Genomic DNA, 12,610 nt, shown 5'->3' on the forward strand with positions numbered 1-12,610 from the left:
TTTCCCTCAGCCCTCTGAACTTTCTCCCTGCATACTACATAGAAGGCAGAAGAGGTTCATATTACTACACTGAAAAAGAGATTGATTCTTGCAACTGATATTGACGCCCAGTGGATTTGAGCCCCAGATGTACACATGGTTTAAAAGGCTAATTCATTTTCACATTTTAACCTTTGGACTTAAAATACAACATACAGCATCACTTCTATCTTCAAGATTTCTTCAAAATTCTGGCCCGTAGGTAGCTTACTAGCTACTTTTCCAAGATGATACATAAACACAATTAAAACTAACTTATTGGCTTTTTAACTGTGTCTAAAACAGAATCTGCAATCCTCAGCGCATGTCCGAAGATGGCTACTCCCCAGAAATTTGTGCTTCGTGTAAATGTTGACACAGATGTTGCCATGAAGCTCACTCTAACTGAGCGACCACAGTCAGTAGAAGAGCTTAAGAACATAATGCAAGAGAGGTTCAAGCCAAGACTGGACTGTGACTTTTCCCTGCAGTATGAGGATCCCGACTTTGATGGACAACTTACTGTTCTTGTGGACATTCAGGAGTTGCCAGAGAAGGGCACATTGACAGTCATGAAATCTGAATGTAATGCATCCTCTACTGCAAGTTTGGATATGGACATACTCCGACATGTACCTTTAACAGAGAGTCAGAAGAATTGGCCTAACACAGGCAAGAGGAGCCGGAACCACCCTGAGAAAGAGCCCCTCTATCCCAACATCAAAAGGGCCAGCCAAGCTGAAGCTAACTACCTACCCAGCTTTCTCAGAGGTGAGAATGAGGCCTCTATTGGACAAATGAGTCTACATATTACACAAGAAGTTAAATAGACCGGTTGTTGAAGATACATCAATCGAGTGAACTGAAAATATATATTTTACTTATATTGTACTTTAATTATTAAAGTAATTATTAAAATTATTACCACTACTAAGTGGTACTTACTAGTTACCACAAACATTTTGAGTATTTTAAACTAATCTGGTATTATAGTGAAGGAGGAGGAGACTTTGAGGAGGCAAGATGAAGAAACTTCATCTCAAAAACTGGGTGAGAAGAGCAGCGCTGTGGCGTATGAATGCACTGCTGTTGAGGTTAAAACCCAGAGGTAAGACACTGAAACCTATAGATAATTGTGTCCACTATTAATAATAGTTATAAGTATTATTAACTTTAAACTCTTATGTTGTTTTTGTCACATGTCAGTCCTTTCCACTCACTTGATCCTGCTTCAGCTATCACAGAGGAGAAAGGTGAGTTAGAATTTAATAGTTTGAGCAGCAACTCTTAATTTCAATTGGTGATCATAAAACCCCAATCAAAATATAACATCATGTGCTTGATATATTTTTAAAAGAAGCTGACTGGGTGGACAACAACAGGTCTAAGCTCATCCAGAATGTCACTTTAGTGATGGCAATAGCGGATGAGATGCTCGGCCAGAAAACAATGCAGAAAGAGATGTACGACAATATCGAGGCTGCCCGCACCAGCCAGGACAAGATGAGGGAGCTCTACAAGACCCTCACATCTGTAAAAGCCAAATCTGCCTTCTATAGAAGCTTCCAGAAATTTCATCCAGAGTTACGTGAAAGTATGTGAAGAAGTATTGACCTTTGTTGAGGTCAAAAACCAAATATATCAGATACTATTCAGCCATAAAACACTGATTTAGGCATTTACAGTCTTTTTAATGACACCACACATTTCAAAATACTTATCTAATACTGTTCCACAAGAAACTGCTTTGATTATGCATTGACAACTCTGAACTCTTTCATTACAGCAGAAGATGTCATCAAAGAAGTCATCAAAAAGCACAAAGCACATCTGAGGCGAAAGTTCGGAATTGAGTTTGAAGGCAATAACAAAGATCGTAAGGATGAAAAGTCATTGGATAAAATTTACACAGAGCTTCACATTGTAAAGGGAGAGAGTGAACGTGTAAATAAAGAACATGAGATCTGGGAGATTGAAGATAAGGCAAGGTGTCAAACAGCCGAGGACACTAAAATCAATTGCAATGATATATTTAAAAGAACACCAGAAGATAGCGTGTCATCTGCGCAAGAGGGAGGAAAAGTGAGAGCTATCCGGACCGTGATGACAAAGGGAATCGCTGGCATTGGAAAAACCGTCTCTGTGAAGAAGTTTATCCTTGACTGGGCAGATGGAAAAGCCAATAAGGACTTGGACTTTATCTTTGTGCTACCATTCAGAGAGCTAAATCTCTTCAAAGATGATCAGCTCAGCCTTGAGACACTTGTGAGAGAGTTCCATCCAGAACTTGAAGACATAGTAGTTGCAAGAGTATTTGCTAATCGCAGCGTTTTGTTCATTTTTGATGGTCTTGATGAAAGCCAGCTTCAACTGAATTTCAAAACAACCAAAAGATTGACAGATGCCACTAAGGAATCATCAGTGGACACTCTGGTGACCAACCTCATCCGGGAACATCTCCTTCCCTCTGCTCTTGTTTGGATAACCTCAAGACCGGGAGCCGTTCAACGCATCCCTCGTGAGTATGTATACCAGTGGACTGAGGTCCGAGGATTTAATGATGCACAAAAAGTAGAGTACTTCAGGAAAAGAGTTGAGGACAAGGCAGTTGCTGAAAGAATTGTCAACAACATTATAAAGTTCCGGAGCTTATACATCATGTGTCATATCCCTATCTTCTGTTGGATTGCGGCAAAAGTTCTTGCAAAACTGCTGCCAAAAAACACTCGAGGTGAAGACATAAAGATCCCCACAACTCTTACTGAGATGTATACACGTTTCCTTTGCATTCAAATGCAGGTAGCTACTGACAAGTACGACAAGCAGAATGAGCCAGATACGGAGACGATCTACAAGTCGAATTATGAATTCATTTTTAAATTAGGCAGGATGGCATTTGAACATTTGAATGAAGGCAAAATCATATTTACTGCCAATGATCTGAAAAAATATGGCATTGACATAAAAAAAGCTGGAGTTAACTGTGGATTGTGCACAGAGATATTCAAAGAAGAAAGTGTGATCAACACAAAGAAACTGTACTGCTTTGTCCATCTGACGGTTCAGGAGTACTTTGCTGCTCTCTTTGTGTACCACAGTTTTGCAAGGAAAAAAATTGATTCTCTAAGCCTTAAGGATTTTCTGCTCAAAGGGTCCGAGGAAGAGCTCAAGGTTATCTTGGATGAAGATCCGGTTAATTTACCTTTGGATGAGCTGATGGAAATTTCAATAGCTAATTCAACTCTGAGAGAGACAGGGGAACTGGACATGTTCCTCAGGTTCCTTATTGGCATGTCTCTAAAAACAACACAAGAGCTTCTTCAAGGCCTGATTCAACAGGAAGAGGAACACTCTGCAGTTGTTAGGGAAATTAAGACACAGCTTATAAATATAGATTTAGCGGACTGTTCACCTGAAAGATGTCTGAACCTTGTTCACTGCCTGATCGAGCTGAAAGACAGTACCCTACATGATACCGTGCAAAAGTATCTGAAACCAGATCACAATCCGGAGACACAGCTCTCTCCTGTTCAGTGCTCAGCTTTGGCTGACTCAATTCTAATGTCAAATACACCTCTAGATGAATTCGACCTGAAGAAATACAGACCATCAGTTAAAGGTATTTTCAGGCTTCTCCCAGCTGTACGGAACTGCAGAAAAGCAAGGTAGGTTACTTAAATTGTGGTATATCTGCATTTCATGCAATCACTTTGCTACTCACTTTACAGTGAAAAAACAATATTTAAAATATTGTGTGCCATGTGAGTTAAAAGATTTTTTTTTAAATACCACACACAAGTACACATTTACAATTTCCCTGCACAGTGGCAAACTTTATCTGATCTTGCGTAATTGTCTTTTATTCTGCAGAATCTCAGGAGTGCACCTTGATGTTTGGCTTTGTGAAACTATCTCCTCAGCTCTTCGAATGCCAAAGTCAGTGCTAACTGAATTGCACCTGTTAAACAATACCTATTATGAGAAAGGCATAGAGATCTTGATTGATGGACTACTAAACTCGCAGTGTGAACTAGAAGCTCTGAGGTTAGTAAAACTTATATTTTTTTATTTTATTGTATTTTTACAATTATTTTCTGTTTGTCTTTTTCAGTATCTTCTAGTTATACATTTGTGTAAGAAGTAAAATACATAAAACGTTGCCATATTTGAAGTTCTATTATTCCAGGATGAGCCGCACAATATAAGCCCCAACAAACAGAAAAATACATACCAAAGTCCCCAGCCCATTCAACCACATAGATCATTTGCTCCTACCCTCTAATATGACCCACAGGAGCGTTTTCTAAATCAGCGCCCCCTACAGATTAACGTCCTGAAATCCGACCATAACGCTCAAAGTTTTAACGTTGTGTAATGGTCGCAGTTTGGTTGAGATCAGGCAACAAAACTACTACAACAGGTCCAGAACCTCATTTCCTTGGCCATTCTCTGGCTTTACCCCTTAGCATTTTGCTCAAATCTTTAGAGGGGTCTGTGTGGGACTAATGGGGTGTTTTTGTGGTTAGATAAAAGGTAAACAGTATGCCCTAGTGAAGGGGTAGCCTATACATCGTCTAAAAACTGGCAATTAATTTGAGATGCAGCTCAGCACTGGCAAGTTTTTCTAGTTATAAATCAGCAATAAACATTGCGTTTTCGTTAGGCACCTATTCAAATTTTGAAAGTGTATAAGGGTTTAGAACATAGTGTTGGAAGTATATGATGGCTAATAAAAATGTAAAAATGCCAACAATCCCTCTAATATACCAAATTAAGACACCAAGTTTTTGAAGAACACCATAGAAAAATCCGTAGTCTCAAAAACTTTTGAGATTTCTGTAAGACTTGCACATTTTGCTGATTGGACGGCAAGCACTTGTGTTGTGTAAACTGCTCATAAAGCCATATATTTTCAATAAAGCTAGGGAAGCCATACATCACCTGAATGCCCTAGGTCTCCAGTTTTTTTTTGTCTGAGTGAGGAGGAAAGACAGCTAGACCCAGTGGCAGCGGGTTCGCGGACGAATGCAGTATGAAAGCATGGTGTAACTATCTCTGCCGTGCTCCCACACCAAACCAGTCAAAGAAAAACGAGCCGGACAAAGTTGTCACTTATCTGGCGATAGCAATGTGTGTTCCTACGCCGGGACAGGAGTTTGTGGCTGGAGCATAAGCTGTTAAATGTGACTAATTTACTGGCTGGCTCTACTAACATCACTATTCCACTGCTCATTTGGCCGTTACTGCAAAACCTCCTCCCTGGATTCCTGCAAACGGATTTATACGGAAGTGTATACTAACGTTAGTCTGTTGCTTGGCAACGGTACACATAAAAAAGTCTGTCTCTCTGACCATTCTGCTAAGTTGATTTGAATGGAAATGTACTTTCTATCCACTTTATTTTTATGGGAGTAGTGCTCTACATCCCTAAGCCACAACAACCTCCAAATTGGTGAAAGTAATATGTTAGTTTGTCCTATCTATCCATCCTGATCTTCCCCATATGCAGACTTTGTTGCTCTTACTATACTACACACCTGTCTTCCTCCTTTGTCATAATTACTAAGGCCTCTACAAGTCGTTGCCACTGTATTTATATATATATATATATATATATATGGGTTGTAATAAGCTCCTTGTACAAACAACCTGCTGCGTATGGGTTAATTTTTTCAGGGCGGACTATATCTTACTAACCACTTTAAGTCAGTACTGCCAACGTATTGCTGCTGTTGCTGTTATCCATTTTCACCTGTTTTCATCCTTGTGTTATAGTCTCTCAGGAAAGGGATTCTTCCAACCAGAGTGTGAAAATATGGCAACAGCAATCAAATCAGTCATCACAAATCTAAGGGAACTGGAGCTGAGTGCCAACACACTGGGAGTTTCACTATACTCTTTGCTTTCTGTTGTGCTTGGAAGTCCTAAACTGGAGAAGCTCAGGTCAGTTTTAAACTTGATATTTCCCTCAGCTCAAACGTATGCATAGAATGTTCTGCATCGGATTTCTTCTGCTTAGTCATTTGTTCAGCAAATACATCATCCACATTTTAGATGTAGATGATTGGAAGGGACCAGTCCAGTCCAGTTGTGTTTGAATGAATACTTCTTCATAGATGTATCATTGTTAACGCTATATTACTGTAAGCAATATTTATCATTTAAACACTGAATCAAATTACTCTGCAATGTAAAATTGTTTGGTAACTACCCCACTGCATACTTTAAAGTAGGGGTGGGCGATATGACAATATTAGATCGTGAAGGATCAGAACATGTTGATGATCTGCCGAAGCCGACAGACCGTGGTATTGTCTATAGACCTTTTTTTAATGGATTCAGTTGTTAGGCAATAGCCTTGGCCCTCGTTAACTTCCTGTCAGCTGATGTCATTCACATACACTTCAACAGGAAATAAACTAGGACACATTTAGAATGTTTATGATTACATCTGTGAAATGGTCTATAGGGCACATTATAGCCACTGCTGTTCTATGCTCTTCACAGATGCATCATGTTTTTTTTCGTAGCCAAATCACACTATTTTCTAGTCCGCCTCATGCCCGCCCTAAAGACACGCCAATCAACCAATCATAGCAAACTACAGGCAGTGGCAAGGATTTCTCATTAATAAACGAAAACCAAACTACTGTGTCCTAACAGCACGCGATCATCAGACTATCATGTCACATTGATGCTGTCTGTCTTCACTTATTCATAGAATGTGTGGAACAAGCTGTAAAATATGCGCCTTAAAAAGCAGGTAAATGTCCCATGCGCCCATGGACTCCTTATGCGTCACTCCAAGCCCCATTGCATTTTACTCGCAGATCAGTCTGGTAACCTGTGGCAGAGAAAATTTGGAGAAGTTTGACCAGCGACCGAGCCAATCAACGTTGGTTTTGAGGCGGCTCGAAGTGTGACGCAATGAGAAGCAACTGTTCAGTGTAAACAACATGGCGGCTTCTGCGGATGAGATGAGTGCAGCTATTGAGCAAGCCGCTCGCTAGCGCTTTTTTCTCTTGGATCCTTCTGTCGGAATATGGACCGGGCACCTGTAATTTTGCCTTTTATCCATAAATTTGCATTACACAAACTGCAAATATCCTTTACCGACATGTTGTTTACTTTCTGAGCATTGCCTCAACACAGTTAGTACGTCATGTGCTTTGTTGATCTTATTGGTTGATTTGGCCTGTATGTTGGTGAAAGACAGATGGTTTATCCAATCAGCAACCAGTATTTTCGCCCATTCCAAAATCACCAACCGAGAGTTCCCAGATGGATATGCAGAGCAAATGCGAATATGCAAATCAATCCATCTGGCAGAGTCAGGTTAATGTTTTTACATCGGTAAATACTTTGGTTGCACTGTTTAGCAACAATATTAAAAAATTATGTAAAAAACGTGATAAAATCGTGATCTTACTGTAAATAATTGTGATATGATATTTTTGCTATCTTTCCCACCCCTACTTTTATGTAGCCCCTAGCTGCTGTGAGCTTGTTGTGGATTATAAATCAGTTGGGTAGAGCTTCACAGTATGACTTATTCTAAATGTACATCATTTTTTATCATCTCTGTACCAAAAGACTGAACAGAAATCCTGGGATTGCAAAAATCTGTCAAGAATTGGTGCTGGCACTCAAATCCAACCCATGTTACCTGCGAGAGCTGGAACTGAGTTACAACAGTATGAAAGACTCAGAAATAGAGATCCTCTCTACTTGGCTGATGAGCACAAACTGTACTCTGAAGGTATTGAGGTACGTAAAAGACTACAGTATCATTCAAAATAGAAGAAAGAAAGGCCTGTAGTGGTACAAGTCCAAGATCAATAAAAGATAAAGGTTGGCTTTTCAGTGTGAGTTTATTTTCAGAGTCTTTTCTGCAAAAGAGGGCTGCTCTCTGAACACACGCAACAAGACTGGTAAAGAGACTAGCCCAGATGCAAGGGCAGTGAGTCTTATATACACAAACATGATAAGACTGTAGATTGGTGACAGAGCAGTGTTATGATTACATCACAAGATATTTTGTGAATCATGCGTTTGTAGAGATACATACAAACATGCATACATGCATACATGCTGCATGTTGTGATATAGAAACTGTGAATGACAAGGAGGAGGGAAAAATTGTGCTTGACGTATTTTTTGAGGCCTAAACATGTCAGTATTCCCACCACAGGTCATAAATACAGTACATGTTAGGAAGTACGCTAATAAAGTCAGAGAAACTCACTTGTGATTTTATATATATATATATATAAAAAAACTAAATGCTAAACAAGGTAAAGATTCTGTAAACAAAATAAATTATATTCCTACTTTTGTCTTTCAGTCTCAGTCATAACAGACTCACTGAAAAAGGTTGTCAGACGTTGGCCTCAGCACTCAGCTCCAAATCTTCCCTCCTGGCACAGCTGGACCTGAGCTACAATGACCTGCAGGACTCAGGAGTGAAGGCACTCTGTACTGCACTGATGAACCCACAGTGTGGTTTGAAAACACTTAGGTCAGTGTAATGAATAGCTCGTATTCACTTCAACCTTTCTAATTGATATATATGGATTCAGCCTTTTGGAATACCAACACAACAGTATTGCTCTTCAAAGAGGACCTATTATGCTTTTCCGTCTTTTCTGACCTATGAATGTAGTTATAATGTTTTATATTCATGTTAAACAATACCAAAGCTTCAAATAGTGAAGTATACTGCATTTAGACTTGACCCCTGCTGATCGTCTGGGTTGGCTGTGTTCAGCTCTGAACACTAGGGTCTCGGGTTGCTATTAGCGATTTCTTCGAATTTCCAGAATTTGTCTACGTAGAAGAAGCCGAACTTCCCTATTGGTCATGTCGCTACACACAGGCTCAAACTGTAAGCTGTAAGTCCGGCCACTTTCATGCTATTTTGAAGGTTAACCTGTTAAAGCTAACTTTAGCATGTTGAGCAGCTAAAGTGTCTAGCTTCCATATAGACGGTGTTTTCAGCTGCTCAGGTCACTGATTCAGTATATCGTAAAGGGTGTAACATTTCCTGGCACGCAGCATAAACAGTTGACCAATCACAGCAGAGCTGACCAACCGACCAATCAGAGCACACTGGGCTGTGCTGTTATTGAATTGTATTACATTATACTGAGAACAAATGAGGATGTAAATACATGTAGCATGTGTAAAGGACTAATGTCTCATGCCATTTTACCTAGCTTTGCTTCTCCTTCTTTTCATTTGCTTCTTTCTCTGAAATTGTCAACTTGGGGTGCTACATGTCAACAAGTCCAAAGGGAAGCCTGATAAATGACTAATCAAATAGGGCTTGTGTCACGTTAACAAGCGGAAATTGCTGCTGATAAGGGCATGTATGGCATGTCTAAAATGTCAGTTGTTGGATTTCTCTAGGCTGTCATTCTGTAAAGTGACAGGAGATGGATGTGCCGCTCTGGCCTCAGCTCTGAGGTCTGACCACTGCAGCCTCAGGGAGCTGGATCTGAGCTTTAATCACCTGACAGATCAAGGAGTGAAGCTGCTGACTGAAATAGAGAGGGATTCACGCTGTAGTCTGGAGAAACTCAAGTATGCCCAAACAAACGGTCTAATCACTTCTGTCATTATTTTAAAACTCCTTTGTAAGATTCACGTTATTCATTTGTTTTGAAGTGCATATGTGACAATGTTTTTGATGCTGTCACCTGCTGTCCTTCTATTTCCCATCAGTGTGGACCAAAATGAAGAATGCTGGTTTGACCTGAAGCTACTAAGACAGTGTAAGAATTATTTTTAATGGAATGCTAAAGCTGTGATGCTGTAACATGCATGCATGTTTCAGTACTGTATGTCTGCAAGGTTTTTAAAAGTCTCAAATTTTCAGCCTGGTTGCCAGAAAAAAATGTTGGCACTGTACATTTCTGCAAACCCCAGACACATAAATATGAGATGTTGAAATGACAGCAAGAGTTCCAGAATTCATGTGATGTAGAAAAACAAGCCTCAAACTCTTATGGAGAGGGTGGGGGTTGATAGATGGGTTAATCACAAACTTTGGGCTTTCACTCAGGAGGCAATGTTTGTGTCCCGTTTGTGTCCCTCCCGTCCCATGTGAAGATAAAATGTGATTACATAATAGACATACTTATTTCACCCAAACCAAAATCTATTCCTAAACATGACCATTATGATGCCTAAACCTAACAATGTGGTTTTGATGCTTAAACCTAAGTAAAGTTAAAAATGTTTGTTTGCATTCACAATATTATTTATTTTAAAACTGTTTCTGTGGAGTGTTAAAAAGTCAGTACGTGACAGGTTCCAGCGTTTCGCAAATATTGAGATTCAACATATCTGTGGGTTGATGAAATGCACTCTACCAGCATTTTTCTTTTCGGCAAATGGGTTGAAAACATCTTTCGAATAGGAGGGCACTTATCTACATGGGGCTGTGAGTATGGTATCACTGTGCACAAAAGGTGTCCTGATATACAAAAATAATGGGGAGACAGAGACAAAAACACCACTCTGCTCTGAGTGCTATTTTCCACATCCAGACTATCAAATGCACAATCAAGCTCAGGTCATGACCATTTGCTTCCTGAAAAAAAGGTGGGCTTCTGAAAGTCATAAAACAATTTTTCAGAGTTAGTTTGTAATCAGTTTAACTGGTGATTAGGGATTTTTCAGCATAAATGATTTTCTGGTAGCCAACATCTTGCACCTAAGATATATCAGCCAATCAGGAATGAATATTGTCTGTAGTCATGTTATAATGCACTGCTTAAAAAGTGTCATGCGGTTCTTCCGAAGCCACTCTGCATGACGTGACTTCCATAGCAATGAAATATTGTACAGAGATAATCACATGGTGAGCATGATCTGACTGGTCTGCATTCTTTCTGCACTGGAGTTGCAGCATTTAATAAATATCACTCTCTGGAAAGAACAAATGCAACCAAATGTGCACATACACAATTTGCAACGCATGTCATATGAATAGTTGCAGTCATTTGAAGCAAGCAGCCTTGTTTCAAATTTGATGACAGAACTTTTTCAGATTTATCCTGAGGGATTTGACAGATATGTAACACATTTCTAATACCAAAGCAATCACTAACACAACAACAGCCCACTAATAAATATTCTTCTGTCTTGATTGCAGATGCCTGTGATCTGACACTGGACCCTAACACAGCAGGCGTGACTGTAATTTTGACAAACGAGAACAAAAAGGCAACCTATGTTCAGGAAAAGCAGCCATATCCTGATAATCCAGACAGATTTGACGGTTGTCAAGTACTATGTGAGGAGGGTCTGGACGGTCGCCATTACTGGGAGGTTGAGTGTAAATCAGCTGATGTGGGAGTGGCCTACAAAAGTATAGACAGGGTGGGAGACTGCTCAAGTGAATTTTCTTTGGGAGAAAATGAAAAGTCTTGGTGTTGGTTTAACAACAGGAGCTTTCATCATAACAGTTCCTGTCTGGAGTTTATAGGCCGTGCCACATACAAAGGTACCATAGGAGTGTATCTGGACTGGCCAGCGGGCATTTTGTCCTTTTTTGAGGTCTTTCCTGATACACTGATGCACCTGTACACTGTCTGTACAACTTTCACTGAACCACTACATCCTGGTTTTAGTCTTTATGATGGATCAATTTACCTCTGTAAACTAAAGTAACCAAAAACATTTGGAGGACTAAAAAGAGCTACTCCCTGCTGACTACATATATAAACAGAGAAACAATACATGTCCTACTGCATATTCATGTTCACAAACATATGGGTCTGAAGGTTAAAAACAGCACAGACCAATTACAAGATTTGAAATGGTCTGAAAAAGCATAAAATATACCGGGACTTTGTAAATACCGTGCTAGATATCAAAAAGCTGATTTATCCAAATAAAGGGCAAAGGCTCTTGACGTTTGAAAAATGTTTCTATGCAAAAGCATGATGAAGTAATATTGGTCCAATGAGGGGTGGGTTTGAGCATTGTTGGCAACTATTTCCCATTGGCATTTTGCATTTGTTCATTTGTATGTACAGAAAATGAAAAATGCTAGAGGGCATTTTGTTTTTTATTTTTTCGCAGAAAAAGGTGCAGAATCAAGCTCAGGCCATGACCATGTGCCACCTGAAACAAAGGCGGGTTGTTTTAAAGTCTATCTTTTTTTAAAGTTTGTTTGTCATGATTTAGTGTTATTTACTGGTAGCCAACATCTGGTACCTGACATCTATCGGTGTCAGTCATATTTTCTGTAGCCAGGTACAGTATAATGCTTTTTTATAAGAAATGGCATGCCGTTCTTCTCTCAAGTGTTTTTTATTTTCAACTAATTTTACAATATCTATGGCATTATATCCATGTTTGATGTTCATTATATGCTTGTGTGTTTGTGTCAGCACTTTTTATCTTACACTTTTGCATTTCTTGTATGAGAGGTGCTATATGAATAACGTTTTTGCCGAATAACAATCTGTTCTTTTTATGTTCTTTGCAGTAAATCTGGTGAATAAAACATTTAACAATTGCAACAACAGCGGGCAGAAAGAACATCAACTACATTTGATTTGATTAAGCATTTCACACTGGC

At 39.5% G+C, this 12,610-nt stretch overlaps 1 protein-coding gene across 1 annotated transcript; it reads left to right on the top strand.

Annotated features, from left to right (window-relative positions):
• Nucleotides 1–1,201: 1,201 nt before the first annotated feature.
• Nucleotides 1,202–9,859, top strand: LOC310959767 (NLR family CARD domain-containing protein 3-like; the record flags this gene model as incomplete). The annotated part of the gene is made up of 9 exons (XM_083931226.1): nt 1,202–1,271; nt 1,376–1,612; nt 1,805–3,683; nt 3,889–4,062; nt 5,794–5,961; nt 7,612–7,785; nt 8,363–8,536; nt 9,427–9,600; nt 9,742–9,859. The coding sequence occupies 9 exons, from the start codon at nt 1,202–1,204 to the stop codon at nt 9,806–9,808; spliced, it is 3,117 nt and encodes a 1,038-aa protein (XP_083787352.1). The 3' UTR covers nt 9,809–9,859.
• Between the last annotated feature and the right edge of the window lie 2,751 nt (nt 9,860–12,610).

This window comes from Echiichthys vipera (genome assembly GCF_963691815.1).
Source record: "Echiichthys vipera genome assembly, chromosome: 17".
NCBI classification, from domain to species: domain Eukaryota; kingdom Metazoa; phylum Chordata; class Actinopteri; order Perciformes; family Trachinidae; genus Echiichthys; species Echiichthys vipera.